The sequence below is a fragment of the Rhododendron vialii genome, chromosome 13a, assembly GCF_030253575.1.
Source record: "Rhododendron vialii isolate Sample 1 chromosome 13a, ASM3025357v1".
NCBI classification, from domain to species: domain Eukaryota; kingdom Viridiplantae; phylum Streptophyta; class Magnoliopsida; order Ericales; family Ericaceae; genus Rhododendron; species Rhododendron vialii.
Window position 1 is genome coordinate 3,382,835 of NC_080569.1, and position 24,495 is coordinate 3,407,329.

The following is a 24,495-nucleotide window of genomic DNA, read 5'->3' on the forward strand; positions in this document are numbered from 1 at the left end:
TTATTTTTCTGCATAATACTAAAAATGCATATAGAACCATGTCCAAAAGTTACAACATGATATAGATCCAAAAGTCAACATGATAAATAGCCAAAAGTCAGAATATTATATAAACTCAATTCCAAATTTACCATGTCATAATCTAATATATAGACATAACAAACCACTCAACTAGGTTACAATAAACCTAACTTAACAGCCCAAGTGGTTATACAAAAAATAGTGCCCTGTTATTCCATTCATTTTCCTACACTTGGCCCATGCACTGATTCTTGACTAGGAATGTTGAAAAATAAACCTAAGCCAATTTTTTCGTCTTTATTTAAAAAAAATTGAATTTCGATAATAATTTTTTACTTGTTAGATTTTTCTCGTCATGACGATGCAATAACCCCCCTCCCCCCCAAAAAAAAAAAATTAACGAAAAACTAACAAATACGAAAAAAATAAGGAAGTTAGCTTATTTAGTCGAACGGGTCTGTTTTAACCACAAAAAAGGGGCAATATGATTTTGGTATTTAAAGGACTAACGGAAGTTAGTAATTGGACCGAATTGAAACAAAATAGAAAGTACAGAGTGTAAATCGAGCCAATTAAAACTACAGGAACCAAATTGACACGAACACTTAACTACAAGGACTATTAGAGTTTTTTTCCTTTAAAAAAAAATCAAAACCCCGGGTTATTTATCAGAGCTGTACCATTTTGTTTATAATTTTTTAAATTTTTTTATAAAAAATTAACTCATTCAAATATATGTCAGGGATTGATCAATTCATTCAGTTTTTATCGCGTGAAATTTAAGAACAAATACCGGTTTGCATTGAATAGCCACTAAAATCGAATGCGACCGTACATGCGATTTTCGATTGTGATATACAGAGTCTACAGTGGTTCGTTTCTCTCTCTCTCTCTCTCTCTCTCACACACACACACACACAGCGGAGCTCTTCTTTCAGATTGCGAGCAGATCACCCGTCAGTAGTGAACTCCTTCAATGAGCTCCAACCTCCACTTCTCGCCAGGCTCACGACACCGTCTCCCGACCTCCGACTCTTTCTCCCAATCTCCTCAACAAGCGGAGAGCAGATTCCAAGCAGCCGCCGTGCCTTCCAACTCCACCCCCAATGCCGCAGCGCCCAGGCAACCAAACTGCAACGCCACTCGCATTCAGGTCCTTCTACGTTTCCCAATTATCTTATATACTCGCCTTTACTTAGTGACATCTATCTTATAAACCCCAGATGTTCCGGTGTTCGTATTGGTTTCACCTGGAAATTTAGTTAGGCTTTGAAGTTTATTTGATCGCTTTTTTTTTCATGGCCTCGAGTTTATATAGCAGAGACGGCTTTCTGCAGCTGAAGTGCCGCAAATCGAGTTTTTTTTTCCTTATTTCAGAAGTTGAGCCAGCCAATCCGTTTGGCTGTTGGCTCGGCTTCTCTTCTCGTCTTTTGGGATAAAACTACCGAAAAAGCTGATTCTTTAGAAGCTTCATTTTGATACTTTATTTACTCCGGGCTGTTCGCTGATAAGCTTATTTTTGGATGTTCGGCTAGATTGGATGCCCACAGTTTTTGGTTGGGATATCAGTTAGATACTAGGAATATCGAATGTGTAGAAGACGAGTTTTAGAGGAGTGGTGGTGCTATCAATAGTGTGAATTCTTTCACATAGGAACATGGTATGGGAATAGGGCTAGCAGAAGTCTTGTACATGCATTCCCGTGGACATGGGGAACTTTGAAACTTAGGATCCATGTTACTCCTAGCCCTAGGTATATTCCTTGGAGGAGGTTCCTACATTTCGCCCAAACTCACAGAAGCCTGATCTTTAATTTTTGAATAGACTCTTCCACTCTTTGATAAGATCTATGGTTTTTTGTCCACTTCAAATAGACAACATGAGAAAATGAAGAACCGTATTACACAAGATTGTCTTCTTTCTCCCTATCTCCGTTCTCTCCTTCCATGAAGAAAATCTGCTAGAGAAGTAGAGAACTTTGGAAAACCAAGATACCAGCATGAAGCAATGCTGGAAGCTACATGTCCTTCTGGGCCCTCTCTACTTTGCAGTCAAGTGACATAGAGGCAGTACATCTGTACTGGGGTTGTAAATTGGTATGCATCTATTTACAACAAATGGCATTGTAGCAAGCTTTTGAGCTTTCCCTTTTATGGGATTTTTTTTTTTCATTTACAAAGAAAAGAAAACTTTTTTTTCTTGTGCAGGTGGTGAGATTCATGGATAATGGTTCCATCTTTTACGCATTGTTTAGGTTAGTTGCATAAGTCTGGACTTTCCTTTCTCGTATTATGATTTAGTTTTTTATTCATTTATTGATATAAGGTGGTCAGGAAGCATCTGTTGCCTAGAGGCCTAGAGGATTACACACTAAATAGAACTTGGCTCATTTTGACTATAATGCAGATGTTGAATACTTATTCGCATATTGCCATTTCTTAAGTTTAGGAGTTTGGGGTAACTGGTTATTGAAGTTTTGATTCCACTGCACTCTTGGATTCTTTTCTTTTATCAGATCAGACGGTAGTTGGAGACCACCTTCTATAGGTGAAGTTGCATTTGATTATCTGACATCATTATGGGATCAGATGATAGTTCGTCAGTTTCTTCAGCACTTGTTGTACTAGTAATATGCTTCTTTTTTCAACTTCAGGAAGCATTGGAACATTTGGCATGTATTGATTTGATTGAATTGTGCAATGAAGCAAAAGTTGAGTGTTGTCGGGCTACTAGAGACTTGAGAAGGTGTGGACGCTATGTGGAAAGTGCATTGAACTCATGTGGACATGCCTCCTTATGTACAGAGTGTTGTCAGCGGAGTGATATTTGCCCAATTTGTAGAATTCCAATACTGAAGATTGGCAATAGACTTCATCTTCGTCTTTACTATGATTGCATAGAGGCCGGTCTTATCTCTAAGAAATGTGATGACAGATTTCAAGAAAAAGAAGATCGGGAGAAGCAAATTGCTGCTGATATTGAACGGCTTTATTCTTTGTTTGATGTTGCCATGGAGAACAACTTGGTTTCTCTGATTAGCCACTGTATCCATACACCATCCCTTATTCTTCTGACAGTTAAACTCTTTCAAGAATTTCCTGTCCAGGAAAAAGGGTGAAAAAAAATAAAATAGTGTTTTTTCTCTTTGTCAAAAATAAACCTTTTGCCATGGTGGGTTTTCCCTTAGTAAAAAATAAACGTCTTGCCATTGTGGTTTTTCCCTTTGTCAAAAATAAACCTTTTGCAAATCTGTTTGTTTTATTGTTGCTACATTTCGTCATATTGGGATTCGGTATTTCAGTTTTCTTCAACAGAAGGACCAACAGATGTTTGTATGGATGAAAGTGCTGTGTCTAGCGATCCTGTCATTGCTTTCTTGTTGGATGAAGTGGTTGTCAAGGATTGGTGCAGGCGGACCTTCAAAAACATTCTTACAGAACTTCAAGACTTGTGTATCCTTATGCCTATTGCCTTTGTTCATGAATTTTTCTCATTTGCCTATTTTATTCTTTCCATAATTTGGATTGTAATCCTTCAGCCTTTTAAAAGATAATAATCACACAGTACAACAGATGAAAACAAAGTTGAGTCCACTTCTAAGGTTTTCAGTTAAGCTTGTTGGCATTTCCAATGTTCTGGAAGTTTTAGAATCATCATTTAAGGGTACTCCGTCAGCTCAGCTCTATGATCTGCACCACCTTCAAGAAAGCATATTAATGACAAAGCAGGTATGATCACCGAATGTTTTTTATTCTTCAAATGACCACTCTTTATATACGTTGATATTTAAATATCTGTGTAACTTTTTGAGGTGGTAGTCTTCTTTGTGAAAGTTATGAAATGACCTACAGTAGCAGTCCCTTTTCCATGAAAATGTAGTGCATGATAAATACGAATTTTCACCTCATGCAGTTATTTCATTCTTAAGTACTTTGAGTTTCCTTGAGTTTTGAGTCTTTTGACAGACAAGGTTGCTATATTCATTTTGCGAGAATGCACATTTGCTTGCATGTACCTATCGCTGTGTGTTTTAGTTTGTTGACCTGTATTGGCTTGCAATGATTTTACCGTTATCTTCTTTCACTGGGGAGTTTCGTTGTTGGTTCTGAGGTTATTGAAAAATTTCAGGTTTAAAGTCAAGTTGAACAACATTGCTTTGATTCTGTTAAAATTGTTCGTAATCCTTTCTCCCATACTGTTTTGTGTTTCAGCATATGGATATAATGATATGGCTCATAACTCATAAGGCATAACTTTCTCGAGAATGCTGGGTCTCGTTATACAGATTTCGCAGCATGGTGCTCTTCTGTCCATGAAAGGAAATCAGCTGCAAGTACACGTGCATGGCCTGAGTCGGTAAACCACTCTGCGGACTCCACGAAAACCAATGGTTCCACACTCTTTATAGAAGATGCACTGTCCAATATTGAGACAGAACAGGAGTACACAGATGAAATGGGAGGGGAATTTGAAATTGCATCTTTGCAGAAGGATGGAAGCTCACTGTTTTTCAGGTCTAAGATAGAGGGGATGGCAGGATGCTATCCATTTGAAAGTCTGCGAGCTGCTGCTGACGTGCTTTTTTTGCATGGGACTTCTGATTTGGTGGTAGCAAAGCAAGCGATAGTATCCTTTTTTATATATTGTATTGGCGCTTCTGCTGATGTCGTATATTTGCAGTTAGTTGAGTATTTCGTTCTGCTTCCTTAATTTTATCTCAGTTTCTGTATTACCTGTTTGACCGGCACTGGACCAGGCCGGAAAGGGAGTGGAGATGCATTATAGATGACTTTGCTGCAACATTTAATCTAACCAGGCATTCCTTAGTGGAGTCTTTTAGTTTTTATCTGCTAGATGACCACACTGATGATGCTCTGCAGGTATGATATTTTACCACAGGTTTAATTTAAGTACACGCAAATTTTGCTGTCTCTTGAACCATTTGTATGATAATAAACCTAGCAATCTTGGTATGTTTTCTCCATCTGTGTGGACTTGTAGAGTGATATTGTTGGAGTGTAGTTGCAGTAGTTGAGCTTCTTGTTTTTTTTATGTTCTATATGTGATAATGGGTTGGTATTCAGACATGTGTTCTGTATGTAATATTCAGTGTAAGCTGGCCCTTGCCCCGGACTAGTCGAGGTGTGTGTATGCTTGCCCGGACGCCTGAGTTATCAAGAAAAGAAAAATCCCAAGTATTCTGTTGTGTGGTCTCATAATGTCCCTATTGACTTGGATGTGTCAACTAATACATTATTGCACATGCTTATAGCTCTTCACATGTTTTGTCATATAGGAAGCTTGTCGCCTTCTTCCAGAAATCTTGGGTTCAACAACTCATCCCAAGGTTGCCCAAGTTCTGTTAGAAAGGCAAAATCCTGATGCTGCTCTTATGGTTCTAAGGTGGTGTGGTCGTGATGGAGGAGCACAGTTGGTTTCACTGGTCGAGGCAGTCACTGCAGTTAGAGTGAGAGTGGAATGTGGACTTCTGACCGAAGCATTTATGTACCAGAGAACGCTTTGCATGAAAGTTAAGGAAAAGATGTTGAAGCCTGTTTCATCTCAACAATCATCAAACGTCTTCATAGATGAGTCCAGGACTTGGGCGCATTGGGTGGAGGCACTGGTGACAGAAATCTGTTTTCTCTGCATCCGGAGAAACTTGGTAGAGCGAATGATAGAATTGCCTTGGAATTCATTAGAAGAGAAATATCTCCACAAGAGCCTCTTAGATTTTGCTGTGGATTACCCATCAACAACAATTGGAAGTCTCCTTGTGGTTTTCTATCTTCAGGTAACTTGTCCATTTGTTCCATGTTGAAAAAACTGATACGATGACTGCAAGATTAGTTTTTTTATAATCTTTCTTGAAGAACTTGTATTCTTCATGATTCATGGCATCAGGGAGTATATTGAAGCCATTATATCCTTATGAGTCTCATGGTGAATTGAGACAAGTGAAAGTAACTGCTAATTTGGTGGAATATTTTATTTTTGCATTCATTTTTTCGCGACTTATTGTCATCTTCAAGTGGTGAGTTTTTTTTTTTCCCTGCTCAGCCTTCAAGTGGTCAGTTGTGATGTTGTGGCCATAATTTGACTCAGTTGTACAGTTTTGTTTGGAACGGAGTGTGTTTTGCGTACCAGAGTACGTAGATGGCTGATTGAATACTTCTTCTTTCCAAATAACAGATTCTTAGCCAGCTTGCAGCCTATGTAGCACGGACACAGATACGGATACGGACACAGGACACGGCAATTCTAAAAAAATTGGGATACAAACACGGCGGGGGACACGCCACGTGTATAAATAAATAAATACATATATACATATATTTTTCTTTTCTTCCACTATTGATGAAGACATGTCCTATATGAATGTATAAGATTACCATGGTCCAAATAAAGGCATAATTACAATTTAACCCCAAATATTTTTGAATAATTTTATATTAACCCCTCAAAATTAAAAATATATATTACATTTTGACCCTCAGCCGTGTCCCCGGCGTGTCCCCCATCAAAAAATAATAAAAATTATTGGACACGCCATACGGATTTGGGCGTGTCCCCGTGTCCAATACGTGGACACGGTGCCCTTTTGGAGTGTCGGTGCTACATAGCTTGCAGCTATGTGTCAGTTGAAGTTGACTCCATCTATGACACTGGCCCTTGTAGTTCCTTTACCTCGGTCATTGTTTGAAGTTGGCCTCATCTATGGCAACCCTTTTTTCTTGTTGATTGGAACATTTTCTTAGGAGCTTCGTCAGTCTGCAAAATTGTTACTGGACGTGGGGTGAATGAATGAATGTTTGAGCGCGCCCAACTTAGGATGGAAGTTATGAGGGGATACAGGTTACAAAGGACAACCATTTTTTTCATGGAGGACGACATAGCTATGCAAACTAGCAGCAGTGACTCGGGTTGTTGAGCCATAACGATGCATCAAGGGTATCTACAGAAGATGGTCCCTGTTTAGTTAGTAACTACACTGAAGGACCAATTAGGGTTGTTTCTGCTGCTGCCAATTGCAGGTTGAGTGGATGGATGCTGTCTGTTGGTTCTCAGCTCCATTTGTTGACTTACCTATAGTGAAATTAAATGCTAGTAAAACGCTATCTAAATCGCATTGACAAGTTCATTGTCCCCGTTCCTTGGAAAAAGAGATGGAAGAGGATGAAAAAGAAGTTAAAAGTATCATGTTGGATAGGGATGGCAATTTGGACCGAACCGATGGGTACCCGAACCGATAGCCGAAATTTTTCCCGAACCATACCCGAAATTTTCCCCGTGGATATGGGTATGGTTGAGGCCTTGGATAACCGAACGGGTATCGGTTCGGTTATGGTTCATCTGCTACCCGAACCGATACCCGAACCGAACCGAACCGAACCGAAATAATCGAAACCTGGAAATTACATAATTACCCCTTTGTATATATAACAGGAATACACGATATTAGCCTTTAGGGTCTGGTTATCCTCTGTTATTTTCTCTCGCCGCCTCTCTCTCTCTCTCTCTCTCTCTCTCTCTCTCTCTCTTATGGTGTCCGATCTCAGGGCGAAAGAGGCGTTCATCGATGACCACCTCTCACGACAAACGCCGAGCTCTTCGCCGATCGTGCTTAGGCCAAGCTCAAGCTCAACAACTTCACTGGTATCTATTCCTCTCAATTTCGCCGATCGATTTCCTCCATCTTCTTCGATCTTCTTTCCTCCATCTTCTCCGATCGACTAAGGCCGTGAGTCTCTCTCTCTCTCGAGACTGTGGTGTGGTGGTGGACTGCGGAAGATCGCAGCACTGATTTCCAGTCTGTGTTTGAGTTTCTTAGCAGTAGCTTGTGATTATTACACGTATGTGAGTTTGTGTTTGCAGTTGGAATGGGTATTGTTTTTATCAAATTCTTTTTTTTTCTTGAGTTAGCTCAATTCACCACAAAACCCACTGATTCAGAACAGTTGAATTAAGTTTTGGGCCATTTATGGCCACTGCTGAAACGATTCGAAATTGGAGCAAAACGATCTATCTCTCTCTCCTTGATTCGGTTATCCAAACGGTTCGGGGATTACCCGAACCCCGTTTGGTTCGGTTATGGTTCACCATTCCTCTATCCGTTCGGGTTTCGGGGCGGATTTGGATAGCCATTCGGTTTCGGGGATCGGGTACGGATTTACCGATATCCGCCCCGAATGACCCGAATGCCATCCCTAATGTTGGAGAGTAGAGGCACACAGTCCTGCCTGTGGAAAATTCTGTTCATGGACTTCTTACTACAGATGACTACAATGTGTTATTTAACTGCACATGATAGCCAACAACAAGGTTGTCTTATGTAGGCAATGCTGGTTCACTATTGGATGTATGTTAAAGGCGTACCCACGTCTAGAATAGAAACAAGCTAGGGTTGATAGAGATGATTTGGAGATGGATGTAGAACACCAAACCTTAGAGTTGAGGAAAATGAACAATTGAGCTTGTAATCAGCTTTGGAGTGAGTTCAATATGAAATGTTTGTACTGCATCCTGAAATTCTGAGGATAAATATCCATTTATGAAAAACATTATTTATTGATACAGTCTGAAGATGTTGAATAAATGATGTCTTGCTATCAATTCAGGCGGGAGGTCCATGTACAGGGTGTTATACTTGTGTTGCACATTTATTTCTAGACGCATGTTATGTGAGATGTTTAGTATGTGTCAGATTTTTTTATTTGATAACTGTCATTTTAACAGATGTCTGTGAGTCGTGATTGGTATGCCTATTGATTGTTCATTAATTGTTCTTTTTTCCCTTTCCATTTTAGTGCTATCGATATGTGGAGGCATATCAAGTTGATCGTAAACTTCAGAGTGTGGAGCAGGACTTCGTTGCAAATAATTCTGTCGGGGAAGAAGCCTTATTTAGAATGAAATCGGCAAGTCACTGGAGAGCAGGGTTGGTTGTAAGTATTTTAAATTGGTTATACAATTTTTTTTTGCTAAATCAGTTTTGTAAAATTCATATTATCTGTAGCCTCAAACGGCTCATGAAAACCAGCTTACCAGTCGCCCTTGATAATTGGTGGAAAAAAGAACTGCTTGTTTGAAGACTGCATCAGTGATATGTATCTAACTTCCAATGTCCATGTTGACTCTTCCTGTTCTCCATTTTAAGGTGGTTTCAGTTACATTGCCTCGTGCAGGACTTAGGAATCATGAGCAAGATGTGTGCTTCTGTGTGCTTTATACATTCTCCTTTGCATCTCAACATGTGAAACTTATTGGTAGGAATTGGACCATTTAATGCAATAATCAACTAGGCATCCCTTATTCGCATGTAGCAAATGTTCAGATACCCTTTGCTGGGTCTCTCTTATTCAAAGTGTAGTCTGGCGATGGAGAGTATTGTTTATGGAACATATTTTTCTGACTCTTTTACGATGGTTGATGCAATAGAGTATTGTATATCTGTTTTGCGTTTTACTTCTTATTATTCATCTTGTCTATTTTCCTATTCTTTGTTGTTTGTTTGGTTTTTTACTTGTTTTGGTGGTTGGGGCCTATTCTATGAAGTCCAATTAACGCTTTCAGTAGAGTCTAGTAGAGGGTTTAGATGCACACATTTTTTGGATAGGTTGATCCCTGTGACTCCAACCCCCCATTGCCGCGTAGAGGCGAATGGTACTTGGCCCCCATTGTCGCCTAGAGGCGAATAGTACTTGGCTACTTGCCATGGCTCACTGCCGCTCCCACAACTCCTTTGGCCGTACACCAACAGAGTCATCGGTTTCTAATCTTTTTTTGAATGGAGTCATCGGTTTATACATAACTGACACAAAAGCAGAATTACATGGTAGAGAATGTTGGCTTGTTTGGTCTATTCCGTTTTATTACGACTGTTTCCAAAAGTGGTATTACCATTTATTACGATTTACAACTATTTCCATTTTAAAGAAGAGAGTGAAAAAGTGGGATGCTTATGCTAATGTGCTTTTAACAGGAGAAGGGATTAGAGTTGCTGCCAGAAGTCCAACGGCAAGAAGCAAAGACCGGAAAATTGGTTCCCACATCCGTTGATTCTTCCCTTCTTTCACGGAAGAACGAGACAATCACTTCTTCCAAACCCTCAGTTCTTAAAACTCCATCAAAACCTGGTGAATTTGGTAGCGATTCCCATCTTGACCTTGGGAAGCATGGCTCTCCCTCAATTCTGCATGCGAGTTTCTTAACGGATTCGGAAAGAGTCCCCAAGCCTCAAAGTGGTGTCAACAAGAAGTTCAAGTTTGATGATATCAGGACTCCTGGTATTTGTCGTGTTTGTCCAATGAGGGCAACCCCACTAAAAGAGTTCAACAGAAGTGTGCCTCAGAATCGCAGCTTCAAAGATCATCAATTGGACGAGGCTGTTTCTCCACAGAAGGAAGAAAACGGGTTCATTCCCAGATTTCAAAGTACCAGACCATATTCCCTTGGGGTTGGAGCTGATCCAGTAACCTCATTAAGCGGCAGCAGTCTCTTACCAAAAGAACCCAGTAGAGATAACTATCTAAATTCGGCGGGTAAAAGGGTCCCATTAAATGGACCCCACACCCCTTGGAAGATTGTCCCCTCAGATGATCCAATGGACGTCTCTGTGAGGTAAACTTTCTTCTTAACCACAAGGCTGTGGTTGTATTATGTATTATTGGGGGATATGTTGAGAACAAATAAAAAGGAGGAGGATAGTATTGGGAAGAAAAGTGGTGTTTGAATGCCATCTTTAATTTCGTATCTCTCAACAAATTTTTCTACAAATTCCAAGATCCAAAAACAGCATACCGGTTACTCTATTTGTCGTTGTTTGGTTTAGCAGTTAATTGGGAATGAATAGAAGTCAATATTGTTCGGTAACTCAAGTAGTTTTCATTTTGTATGATGCACTTTTATGGTTTTCACTTTTCAGCAATGGAGAGAAGGCTTTCATCGAGGAACGGAATGCCAATGGTGGACCAAGATGGAGGTCAGATGACACCAGTGAAGATGAACTAGAGACTCCAGATAGACTCACCGGACCTGCTTCTTATTCAAAACCTACAAGGGGAGTAAGAAGAAGCAGGTTAGCCCGAAGATGATGTACTTAAAGGAGTGGACAAGTGAGACTCATACCCCGCACCATGATGATTGAATTCTCACCCGGAGGCTGCTGCGCGACCTCCGTCGGTGTATTGTGGCCCTAATTATGCCCAGTTATGTGTACGTGGTTTGAGGTTTTAGCTGAAGGGGCTGGTTCCGGGCAAAGTTGATCGCAGGTTTAAATTTGTGGTTTTTGTGAAAACTATCCATGTAGAGTTCCCCAAAATTTTCGTGTATTATTATTTGTAGGAAAAAATTCATTAGCCGTTGGCATTTGAATATTTTTTTTTCCTGCGATTGTTGCACCACGTAAATATGATGACATGGTGCAACGTTGCATTGAACTCTTTAAGCTGCAAAATCTTGCCATTACTTGCCAAGCTGTTGTTTTTAATATGCTTTTCAAATTGCATTTGGTCAGTTATTTAAATTGCATTTCGTTGTTGCACTCTTACCCGACCATCCCATCCTTGTCGTTTTAAGGCTTTGGATTTTTGATTGGGTCATTTTGTTTAAAGCTTATACCAATATTTTTCCTCCTATTTTCCTACTCAACGGTAGAGTACGCAGCTACGCAGCTTTTAAGTGCGGCTAGGATCTTTTACACATTTTGATGAAGCAAGGAATTTGTCCATACCATCGGAAAAGCTTGGAAGACCATGACTGATCCTCAAGAAAAATTCCTTTTTTAGAAAGTTCGGGTCAAGGTATGCAAACCTCGACTAATTTCTTGGCTATTTTGCTACACAATCGACTCCCCTAATTCAATTCTTATGTTGTCATTCTATCACCAATTTCATCAAGTACCATGGTTAATTGTGTTTGCTTTGGGTCTCCAGAACTAACCTCTCCCTCTCTCTGCGCATGGTCTCTAATAACTTCTCTATGTAATTATTATTCTCAATCTTGCCATCTAGCACGGACTTGGGTTTATGTTGATGGAGTGGAGGGTCCCATTGGTGATGTACATGTATTGGCTCTATTGAGTCAAGAAACATGGCAATAGCCTTTTTTGGTGCAAACCGCCATTTTCCTTTGTCAAGCTGACAGATATCCCCTCGATCATGGCTCTTGTGCCTTCCTCTTTCCTTTGTGTGATGTATGCTGCCTTTAATCTTCTGATGCTCTCTCTCTCTCTCCAGGAAGGAGTTTCATCTCAAGCCCTCTAGCTTTGTCTTTGTCCTATGAATAGAAAAAGGGATTTGAAAAGTAGGTAAAGAGGCCAAGGGGCAAAAAGACTATAACTGGTTTGAGTTTGGGATTAGATTTGCCGAGTGAGAACATGAAGACTGTTTCTCAAAGCACAGTTCAGTTGATCTGTTTTTTGTCTCATGTAATGAATGAAGCATTTTAAACGAGGCCACAACTGCCGTTACATTTTCGGCAGCACACTGATTTCTTTCATCACCCTTTTTTTCTTTTTCTTTTTCTTTCTTTTTAAACCGGATTTCATCACCCATTTGGTGACTCCATTTTCCAAGACTTTCAAAGTCAAAGAGTGTCATAGAAATTACCACTTCCGTTTATCCCCAAAGTCAAAGTGTCATAGAAATTACCACCCCGTTTGTGTTTCTGTTTTCTCCCCAAGTTCGACTCTCAGCACTACTAGAACTTCGTATGGTCATAAACATCGAAATTACTATTAATTGAGATGTGTATAATTTGACCTGAGCCTTCGGCTATCTCAAAAGCTTGGTTATTTTTTTCAAATCTAGGTTATTCGAGCAGCCCAACCCGCTAACGTTTCTATAGCCACACTCGAAACGAAAATGCTACAAATACACACATTTACATATCCAAGTACACGCACCTATACTCACACCACACACTTGTGAGCATGGAATGTGTAAATAGGTGTGGTTATAGCATTGCTTCACCTGAAATTAGTGGAATGACATTCCAAAACTAAAATCTTAATTAAATCAATTTCAGCTACTACAATATAATACTATTGTACTACTTAGTAATTAATTAAATTAAATAGAGGTCCCTCTAATCTAATCAGCTGAACCGCTTTATCAAAGAGCATATAAACAATTCCACAAAGCAACAAATAACAGAGGCTAGCAGCACTTCCCAGGTGCGGCGTTCGGCGGAAAAAGAAAACAAGAAGATGTTTTAGGTGAAATATCCAAATCAAACTCTTTTTCCTTTTTTTCCCTCCTGCAAAGGATGTTCCAAGGTTCAACCGTGTTGCTTCCACGGTATATCGTTCGTAACGCTTCCAACGAGGTTAGCTCAGTTGGCCAGAATCGTTGCATCTCGCACAGTAGGAGGTCAAGGGTCGATTCTTTCTTCTTTCGTGTAGGCTTTCTCTTTATTTAGAATAATTAAACTCATTTTAGGGCTTATGAAAGATATTGTTGGATTTTCTCATAACTTGAAATATCCAATTTGATGTAATTGCATGAACTTACTTGTTGAACCAATTATTTAGCCAAAACACAAGCATTTAGCAATGAACTCAAACTGCTTACCTATTGGACCAACCACTCGGTGGTGATGCCAACATTCGAAATTCATCAACACCATAAAAGAAAAAAATTTAAATAATGTTACTAACTTTTAAATTGGTCTAATCTAATTAAAAAAAAAACCAATACACACACAACTTGCATCAACCATTAATAAATGCTCCCTTATGACCCAACACACAAACAACCTTTGTCCCCCATTCACACTCCCTTATATTATAAGTCTCCCCCACACCCCTTCCTTTATCTAACCTTAACACAGTTCTCACTACCCCACTTTGTCTACCCTCTCCACAAGTCCTCCAATTTTAATTAACACCATTTCCCAGTGTGCCCGTGTGCCTAAAATTTTATTGCAACCTCTCTCTCTCTCTCTCTCTCTCTCTCTCTCTCTTATATTTTGTGGAAGATGGCAACAGGAACTGGCTCCCCTTGTGGTGCATGCAAGTTTCTGAGGAGAAAGTGTGCTGCCGATTGCATATTCGCTCCGTATTTCTGCACGGAGCAAGGGCCGGCCCAGTTCGCGGCAATACACAAGGTGTTTGGTGCTAGTAATGTGTCCAAGCTTTTGTTACATGTCCCGGTGGCCGAAAGGTGCGAGGCTGTCGTGACAATTGCTTATGAAGCTCAAGCCAGAATTAGAGATCCTGTTTATGGATGTGTTGCCCACATATTTGCCTTGCAGCAACAGGTTGGCATGATTTTCACATCTACTATATATACCCTTAAAATTGTTTCCTCAGTTCCCGATTTTTCTTCTTCCTATTAACGCTGGTCATTAGCTAGGAATCATGGGTATGTTTCATATTTCTCTTATTAATCCTACTTTGAGTAGATCCACTCTCTCTCTCTCTCTCTCTCTCTCTCTCTCTCTCTCTCTCTCTCTCTCTCTATATATATATATATATATATATATATATATATATTGGGATGGATGATATATATGTTCTTTTGTCCCAATACACTCTTGATGATACCCTCTTAATTAACCAATCGCATGTCTAAGAAGAATGTATTGAGACAAGAGGACAAAGATTTTTGGATGAAGAAAACCTCCTTCGAAACTATTTATGTAGTGTAGTGCTCACACCAAAATATATGGAGTCTGCACAAATATGAGGTGCAAAGCCCTTGTGGAGCACTAATGCTCCAGGAGCATATATATTGAATTGAATAATCGCTCAAACTTGATCTTTTGTGTTGTGTGTGCATATAACCATATGCGCGCAAACAAGTATATAACTTTGTGGGCAAGTTCATCCTGAATCTTGGTCTACCCATGAATATGATCAAATGCATCGATCGAAACATGAAACTAAACCTCAATACATGAATTTGTTCTAGTTAAGATTAATTGGTAATAGGTTCCTTGTGATGAGCCACCTTAATTTACAAATAGTACTACTACAGCTAGCCTTGGAAAAATAGTTAACTCTCTTGTCAATCAGCTAATAATAGATCTCTTTCTTTGTTTTTCGATCTGTTTTGTATTGTTGATAGGTGGCAAGTTTGCAAGCCCAGCTAATGCAAGCAAAGGCTCAAATGGCACAAAATCTCATTGACTCAGGGAATGTTGATCAGAATCAAAATCAATGGCCTTCAGGGAATATGGTTGGAGTGGGAATTCCATCTAATTTTCATCAGGCTAATTATCCTGCAGCAGCTACTTACATGAACATTTCTTCTCTCTCACTTCAGAATTCACTGGATCAGTACTCCATCATGGATCAGAGCAGCACTGATCATGGGGTAGTAATGGCCAGCAGAATGCGAGGTATACTTCAAAATGACAGATCAGATGATGATGATCAACTTTCTTTCCAACCCTATAATTACTCTAAGAAGAGACCAGCTTCCCAAACTGATCTCAGTGAGCTTCAAGCTCTGGCCCTTAGGATGACGAGGGACTGAAATCATTAATCATTCCTTGTGTTAGAAAATGTCATGTTCACAAAAGATCGATATGTTCTTGGGGTTTAATGATGTAAATACTTAGAGAGACAACGGGGAGAGAGTTGGTATAATGTTGTACGCCTAATATCAGGCCTTTTTGTCACACTTCTTTTTTCTTTTCTTATTCTAAACTCAGGTATTCGGGCCAATTTAATTAGGATTTTTCCCACTTCTTTGTTTTTGATAACTCAGGTGCATGTCCGGGCTAGCTTACGATTTTCACTTCTTCTTTTTGCCTACTAGTTGCAACAAAATAGATGCTTTTCCACTTCTTTTACCCCTCACTCTCTCTCCAACAAAATTAAAATGATTTACAAAAAAAAAAAAAAAAAAACCCCAGAAAGATGTGACTATTGTAATACCAGTCAATATTCTAAAACAAAATAACAACTGTTTAATTATAATTTCGAAAGAGTCATTGCCACGTCATTCTTGTGCCAATAACTATTTAGAATTCTCAAGGGAAGGACATTTTCCATTAGCAAAGGTGTAAAGTGGGAAGGGTAAGTAGTACTTAATTCATGTTCAACATGCAACAATTAATAATAGAGAGAGACACCTTATTTGACATTTTGAAAGGGAAAGCCTTTGGAGTTAGGTTCACCTCGAGCTGCTAGCTATGGAGACACCTTTGTTTGACACCTTATTTGGCATGTTTCAGATCATATTCTAATCTTTACTATATAGTATGCATAATTATTGAAGGGTTTGAACAGTACTCCCCGGTGTGTTTCCCAGAAAAGATAACAAAGAGAGGAATGGTTTAAGAGCTTCTAGAAGATGCCCTAAACATGAAGTCTCCTAGGTAGCTAGCTAGGGTCTCTTTGGCCAAAAATCTCTTTTTGGTTACACCGTAGGGTCTTTTTCGCAATCTTTTTGATTATTTTCTCTTAATTCTTACGAGAATGGGGCATATATATATATATATATATATATATATATATATATATATATATATATATTTTTATCACGATAAGAGGAATTGGAAAAATATACAAGCATGTACCAACGTTGAAAAAAGCAAATGTAAAATAATGAAAAAGATCCAAAAAGACTTTCATCGTTCAAGATAAAAAATTATACCCCAATCCCGTAAGAATTGAGACAAATTATAACCTGAAAGGCCATGCGAAAAACACACCAAATTAAGAAGTTTGTCCAAAGCCCAAAGGCACCTTTAAAGTGTTGTGTATATATATATATTCATGCTCTTTACTTTGCCAATAAGGAATTTTCCTGATCTCACAGAGTGGGGATTAGAGGAGGGATGAATGTTATAATTGTGTTTAAGGGAAAGACACCTTTGTGGTGAGTATGTAAGGGCCCTACTTGTCTGGGGATTTATGTTGTAATTAGTGGGTTAACTTAACTTAACTTAATTAAGTACTCTTTACAGTGTTAATGCCAGTATTATATATGTCCTTGTAAATAGATTGAAGGACAGAATGTCCCCTTAATTGACTGCACACAGATACATCATGAGTTACTTAGCATTGGGCAGTTTCTATGAAGCCAATTAACCTACTAGTTTTGGTTGATCTCCAAATTCTACATTCTCAAGAAAGCTAAGCTACATAGTAAGTTAGTAATCTTATGGGTGGGGCTAAGGCCATCCACAGTGGTATAATCAAAAGTCAATTGTTGTTAAAGTTAACAATATTGGTGCAAAAAATGGCTCACAATGATATAATCAAACCTAGCAACATCTTTAGAAATAATCAAATTTTGGGCTTTGGATAACCAAAACTAGCAACCTTTTTCAATAATCAAAATTTGTGAACCCCACACCACATAAGTTAATTGGTTTCAAAATTTATATACATGCATATTTCAACTAGTATTTTCTTTTTCTCTTCTTCAGCTGCTCTAGATCTTCTTCACTTCAACGACAAATTGTTTCTCTTTCTTTTTCTCCAAAAGTGAAGCTCATATTTCTCGATCATCTACAATTTAATCCATCGTTGCGGATTAAGGTATTTCACTCTTCTTTCCCATTTTTTATTTTAGGCTGCATTCTTATGAATTTAACTTAAATCTGAAAATTGTCTTTATTTGAATTTTTTTCGCATTTGTTAGTTTTGCGCTAAACTTTTATGGGTTATATATTGATTCGTCTCGACGAGAGGAATCGGAAAAGTAAATTTTTTTTTATTTTTACTTTTACCCAAGTATTTTGAGAAATAATCATTTTTTTAGCAAATAAAATAAAATTTTCAACTAAAAAGTGGTTATTCATTTTTATTCCTCCCCTTATGGTTGAGTAAATGAAAAACCTTGCAAAAAAAAATATAAAGGAAGAATCTTGCATCCTTTACCAAATTCAAGAACACATCTTATTTTTTTTGAAAGATTAAGAGAGTGGTGGATTTGTGATATAGGCTACAGGAATAGGAAGAAAAAAGAAGAAGTTTCGGTGTTGTTTTGATAGATAACACTAGGAAGAACACCATATGTTCGATATATTTTTGCCCAAAAAAATAAACCATAATGGAGGGAAGTGAATGGCGGGAAACAGAGGGGGAGAGATAGTGTGTGAAATTGTAGTGGACTTCTTATTTTGGTTATGGATTAGAAGTGACCATTGTGAACCTCAACATTGTTAAGCTTAGCAACCTCTTAAGTGAATAATCAAAAGCTGACGTGTCAACTTTTGGTTATCCATTTTTGATTATACCGCTGTGGATGGCCTAACATACATACATAATTATATTTAACCACATCTCCCTCAATCGAAAGAATATTACTTAATTAACGTCTTTTATAAGGCATTCAACATCGTATTTCTAACTCTATGACTAGAGAGTAGTTGTAAGGATCCGGAGTAACATTCTGTCCTTCATGTGACATTTGACAATATCGTGGTAAGAGTTTTAATTGTTGTCATAGTGATCACTGCCAATGTTTAACACCAATAGGACTTGATAATTTAGCTCATGCAACCACACAAACAAGAAATTAATGAACCTTTTTCCAACGAATAATGTATTTTAAAATCTCTTCTTCTCCTTCTTCTTTTTTTTTTTTTTGGCCTTTATAGTGTTTGGCACGGCAACATATTCAAAAAATTCAAAAAGGGAGGAGAGACTACCGAAAAGAAGAGAGTACATTAAAGAAGTTGGTGACAAAAAAACATATTCTATCAGCTGCTAAGTATCAGGAAATAAATAGTACTTCATCGTCCCTTTTTAAGTGTCCTGCTTCGTAACTCCAACTTTTTAAAAAGACGTGATCATTACACATTTTACATCAACTTTTTCCTCCACTTTCCCTACTTACCCATCATCATTACACTTTTACTCATTAACTTTTCAACATGAAATCTACTTTTAGAGACAAAATAGACAATGCACCAACTTTTACTCCCCTAACTTTACAAAATGGACACTTATTAAGGGACAGTCCAAAATGGAATACTGGACACAAAATAAGGGACGGAGGGAGTAAATACTATGAGCCCAAGGCCTTGCGCGCAATAGAAAAATGTAGTACATGTCAGTCCCGTTCGTTAAAGGAAATAAGTATTTATTTTTTGAATTAAAGGTGATGTATTGTGAGAGAATGACTTGTTTCGGGAATTAAAACAGGAAATAAGTGCTTACAGAATTAGAATCTTAGGAGAACGGGTGTTAGACTCCATTAGGTGCACTTAAATATTAGTAGAAAGAAATTACTAAAAAGTTGAAAGAATCAACCACTGATGCACGATGTTTAGTTGAATGTGGTTGAAGCTAGCTACGCGAGACAAAAGCTCCATTAATTAATACTTAAAAAAATGTTTTACCAATGGCCCAAGAAAAAGAAAGACAAAATAAAGAAATGATGTTTGAGCGTGAGAAGAAAAGATGAGTTCAAAAGCGACGGTGGGTCTGTGCTTTTCTTTTTTGTCTTCGTTAACTTATTATTAGTATTTATAAAGGGTCGGAAGCCGTGTTTTAATCACGACAAACAATCGGCATCTATGTTTTTAGGTGTTTCTGTGACATTGGAGCAAAAATTCCAGGTGTCATTTTGAAATTTTCTCATAACACATTGGAAGATAAATTAAACTTCTGACCTCCTTTCTCATCGCCAGCTTGATTTTCAAATTTTAAGTTTAAGTACTTGCTTAAACGAAATTCAATGTTTAAGCAATCTGAGCTAATGGCTTACACCTAATTAAGCAGGTGGAGTTTGTGTTGGTTTTTGGGAAGATGACAAAGAGTACTTCTGTTTGTGTTTGTTTCTGGGAGATATGCATGGGGAGGTATTTTAGTGAGATTGATCAGGTGTACATTTGTGATGGTCGGCCTCGAGTCCATCAATCAAGATTGATCTCCCTGGCCTGTGCAAAGAACGGGAACAATGCTAGTTAGTATATATCATACGAGATACGATATAGTACAATAAGAGAGGGTCAGAAAAACCCATCGTGGCATAGTCAAAACTTTACAAGATTTATTGGTGGGTCTATATATAGAAGCGTCACACTTTTTCTCGAGTCATAAAAGCGGACGGTGTGTTTTATACACAGTAGTACTGTTAGTTAGTGACTTGCGTAATGAATAATTGACTGTGGAATTTGAAGATAATTAAAACAAAGAAAACAGCTTAGAATAAGGAGAAATGGGCAAAATCAACACGAAGAGGGGCGCCGTGCCAGTTTTTCTGGACTGAGGTTTTTGAAACCAAATTTTGTCTGTTGAGGGTGCACGACCTAGCTACTCCAATCCTTCCCAGCTGTCAATCCTCTACTGATACAGCATGTTTTTTTTCCCCTTCCTCCTCCCTCGTAAGGAGATCCGGTCTTGAGCTAAAATTTGCGTTGTGACTGCTTTAGGCCTCCAATTTTTTTGATTTTTAGGAGTCCCTCCTACTCTTTCACCACTTATATATATATTAGTTCTAAAAAACAGCCTAATTTTCAATTTTCGATTTAAGCTTTCGAAAAGTAGAGGCCGACTCTGCTAATAAACAATAGGTATCATATTAACAAACGGTGGTGTATGTACGTGTGTGCGTATATATATATACGGGGCGGTTCCGGAGACCCTTAAAAAAACCTCTAAAAAACTCCTCCAAGTTCCCGATCGAATTTTGATGGTCCGAGCCACTCATTATAATCAGAACGTGATTTTAAGGGTACTAGTGAGAAATCAACAAAAAAAATGACCGAGAAGGGTTTCATTCGAACAGTTTTTTATTGAACTTTATTGAACGGTTCAATAAAAAACTGCTCAAATCAAGCCCTTCCCGGTTATTTTTTTTGCCAATTCATCGCGGGCATCCTTAAAATCACGTTCTGAACACATTGAGCGGCTCGGATTTTATATATATCTCAGAGCTGGATACATAAAACCCAAAGGGGTTGGCTGACGACCAAGGTGTGAGACAAGTTAGGAATATGAAGTTCGAATCGTCCTACTATACTATCAGAGGGGTTAGCTAGTTATATGTAGGGCTGCAAACGAACCGAGCCGCTCGCGAGCCGCTCGCAGCTCGACTCGTTAGTGGCTCGTTCAAGCTCGGCTCGGAAGTTAAACGAACAAGCTCGAGCTAGGATAAGCTCGGCTCGAGTCGGCTCGCGAGCCAGGGTATATATATATATATATATACTTAAGTTTAGGATTTTTATTGTTATTTCATAATTTATTTTTTCCGTTTTCGCTTTCTAGTCAATCAAAGGAAGCGAGAACACACGCACATCAGTATACCCCTGCTCCATAGGAAAATGAAAGAAATATACATTTACAATCAAAATATTTTTGGTTGTATTAGGCCTATGCGACGATATATATACATTTTTCGTTGGTTCGTTAAGGCTCGTGAACAAGCTCAAGCTCGAGTCAAGCCCAGGCCTGCCCGGCTCGAGCTCGATTCGTTAAGTTTTCACTGAGCTCGAGCTCGAGCTCGTGTTCGTTAAAAACTTAATAAACATGTTTAAACACTGTAAAGCTCGGCTCGTTTGCAGCCCTAGTTATATGCACTTTCACCCTCAAGGATCAATTACTTTCTAGTATCAATCATCTTTCCATGGAATTTTTCTACCCTCGCAACGGCGTCCTATTCTACGTTGGACTTTAAACTGATTCGGTGGTTACCTCCCAATCTCGGACGAGTTAAACTAAACACGGATGGCAGTGCGAATTCTCAAACAAATAGCTAGCGCTAGAATCGGAGGTGTGTTTGGAGATTCTTATGGCATGGGCGTTGGTAACTTGGCTTTAATCAATATGTTGGTACCACTGCTAGTCTGGTAGCAGAACTCAAAGATATTCATATGGGCCTCCAAATAGCTTGGACTCAAGGGTTTCATGAACTTGATTTGGAGTCCGCTCACAAATCAGTACTTTGTTGCTCTATGATTTACATTGTATTTTACCGTGGCTCCTTCCTCTTATCTCTGATTACATGATGCTACTGGCCCGTAAATGGGATGTTCAAGTCAATCATATTCGATCTCAAGGAAGCAAACTTTGTTGGTGTTGGTATGGCAAAAAAGGCATTGGCGTTTGACGGAGCTTTGCATATGTTCCCTTTCATTCTCCCTTTTGTATTCCAATACTTTATTTTTTGATGTTCGTGGAATGACTACCACACGTTGTGCAGCCCACCATCTTGTATAAATAAATAAACATTGCACCTCGATTTTAATGGCAATATGTTTTCCAATATAATAATCTTGTTAAATAGGTGGATCCTTAGATGTAAAATGACTTGAGCTCCGCTCAATTTATTTTTTTGCGAAAAAAATCAACATCGAACTTCGATTTTAAGATAATTAGTCCACTACTCACATTCAGACTCCATTCCATTAACACTTTCGAGACGAATCGGAAGAATAAAAAAGTGAGGCATAAAACTAAAAACGCGAAAAAAAAAATTCAATAAAGACAAAATTGAAAAAAGTTCTAAAAGTTCCTATTGAAACAAGGTCTCAGTCTTAGATCCTTAAAACAGATCAAGAAAAGAGCAACTCCACATTTTTTAAGTGTGGGCCGTGGGCTACCACAAGCCCACCTCATAATTGGGCCATATTTGCAGATATGGTCTCCTTTATAGCGAATATGACTACTACAATTTAGTTAGTATTTTTCACAATCTTGGGCTGGGCCTAAACAATACACGTTCGATCTTCTCAGCTCCCTATAAAAATACCTCTCGCTCAACGGTCCGTCTCGCCGCCTCACAAACCCTAGCCCCCGAATTTTTCAGGCTAGGGTTTTCCATTTGGGATTCTCTCTGAGGTACTCCTATATACAACTACTAGTTCTACTTCTACGTTAGAAGTTCTATCAACTCAATCCAGTCTCTCTACCTCCTCTAATATATTTATTTACACGACCACTTATGATTACGCAAGAGGCATTCGTTTTTTTTTTTTTTTTTTGATTTTTTGATTTTCTTGTTGGTGGTTGAAGGGCTATAGAGAATGAGATGATGAACAGGATTTTGTTTCCCTATTGGTTTGATCACCGGTATGATGGTGTCTACTTACGTATTAGCTCTATCTGATCATTCTCTTGGACCAAACCCACCTCTGGATTTCTTATATTCGTATCTTTTTTGTCATGCTTGATCGTTTTTAGTTTGTTTATCTTCTCGGGGGAATTTTTTTTCTCTCCACAAAGGGGACTTACATGTCTGTATCTGCATAAGAAAACTTTATGTAATTATTGTGATTTTGTTTTTTTCTTAAGTTGAAGTTGTTGGAGAATGATATGACGATCAGATTTTTTTCCCTATTGGTTTGATCACCAGAATGATGGTATCTTTATTAGCTCTATCTGATCATTCTCGCAACTTATATTTTTTTCCAAATATTTTTCTTACTCTGTTTTTGTTTCTGGGATTAAAAGAGTAGATGATTAACTCCCCGACTTGGTAGTTGAAAGAGCCGGTCTTGAAAACCGAAGTAAGAATTGGAATACCGGGGGTTCGAGTCGTTTGCTTTTTGATTCTTGTTGATTTTGTTGTGTTTTGTTTCAATGTTTTCTCTCGTATGTATCGGTAAGACTCCTGGATGGTGTGGTTATGATTAATTTACTTCGATTAGCAAGAATCCTCTAATGTGACATATATTGGTAACTCTGCTCAGAATCATCAATAGAAACTCTTGTGCAGTTGTACTAGATGTGTCCGCTCATGGTATTTGGGAAAAGAACTATGTTTCGGATTAGGTATCCCTACTGGTTTAATTGCCAGGATTAATGGGGAAAATAAAGGGTTTCACCTTAGTAATAGTCCATTTCGTTTGGTAATGGAGAAAAGATGCACATATCGAAGGCTTTTCAGGTATGATCCGTCGGGATCAAAAAGCCTGTTTGAGCTCAATGCTTGTGCTAGATCATTTTGTCAGCATTGCTACTAACCTCTAGCCACTGCTAGATGATTTTGCAATGTTGACGAAGATTTGTTCATTGCTTATCATGTTTTCGTCTTGCTCTGGACCAGTTTTGGTAGTTAATGTTGTAAACCATATTGACGAAATAAATACAAACTTGATGACAAAAGTTACTATTAAGCGTGGAACACAAACTTTTTTGCTTACATATTCGGGAGAAAGTTACCTTGTAGTGGCAGTGTTTGTGGTTGGTACGACAAGCTTATTGCAAGCTGGAGGAATAACAAAACCAATGTTGGACATGTAAAACGAAAATGGTGGAGAAATTTAGCTCTCCGAGGCAGTTTATCATCTTTGATATGGATGCCATGGAAAGCTTGAAGCATGTAATCAGGGGTAGATACCGATGTGGAGTCATGAAATTCAAATTTCAGATTTCTACATGAGCTTTACCCTGGTTGGCATTTCAGTTCTAATGGCGCAGGGTTGTGGATAGTAGGTAGATAATGTACCTCCATCGGATATACTGTTGTTGGGATGTGCTATTAGCGAAACTGAGTCTGTTATCTGTACAATTTCGGGCTATTGAACATCAGGGAAGCTAACCATGTTAAGTAGTTATGTTGGTTGGCA

The 24,495-nt window shown here is 38.5% G+C and overlaps 1 protein-coding gene, 1 long non-coding RNA gene, 2 other non-coding genes and 1 pseudogene across 4 annotated transcripts; all 5 read left to right on the forward strand.

The window, feature by feature from the left end:
- Positions 1-884: 884 nt before the first annotated feature.
- Positions 885-11,563, forward strand: LOC131313746 (E3 ubiquitin-protein ligase HOS1-like; annotated as a pseudogene).
- Positions 11,564-13,834: 2,271 nt separating this feature from the next.
- LOC131313579 (LOB domain-containing protein 16-like) lies at positions 13,835-15,709 on the forward strand. Its single transcript, XM_058341962.1, has 2 exons — positions 13,835-14,280; positions 15,090-15,709. The coding sequence occupies exons 1-2, from the start codon at positions 13,999-14,001 to the stop codon at positions 15,498-15,500; spliced, it is 693 nt and encodes a 230-aa protein (XP_058197945.1). The 5' UTR covers positions 13,835-13,998; the 3' UTR covers positions 15,501-15,709.
- A 6,989-nt stretch (positions 15,710-22,698) lies between these two features.
- LOC131313049 (uncharacterized) lies at positions 22,699-24,056 on the forward strand. The gene is made up of 2 exons (XR_009196059.1): positions 22,699-22,765; positions 22,940-24,056. It is a non-coding gene; the product is annotated as an uncharacterized LOC131313049 (long non-coding RNA).
- Positions 22,949-23,039, forward strand: LOC131315442 (small nucleolar RNA Z102/R77). Its single transcript, XR_009196768.1, has one exon. It is a non-coding gene; the product is annotated as a small nucleolar RNA Z102/R77 (small nucleolar RNA).
- LOC131315443 (small nucleolar RNA Z102/R77) lies at positions 23,233-23,315 on the forward strand. Its single transcript, XR_009196769.1, has one exon. It is a non-coding gene; the product is annotated as a small nucleolar RNA Z102/R77 (small nucleolar RNA).
- Positions 24,057-24,495: the final 439 nt, after the last annotated feature.

What these genes read in the sequence shown, in the direction of transcription:
- LOC131313579 (XM_058341962.1), top strand. Translation starts at nt 13,999, where the DNA reads ATGGCAACAGGAACTGGCTCCCCTTGTGGTGCATGCAAGTTTCTGAGG. An exon ending in TATTTGCCTTGCAGCAACAG is followed by an intron (nt 14,281 to 15,089) that starts GTTGGCATGATT and finishes TATTGTTGATAG; the next exon opens with GTGGCAAGTTTGCAAGCCCA.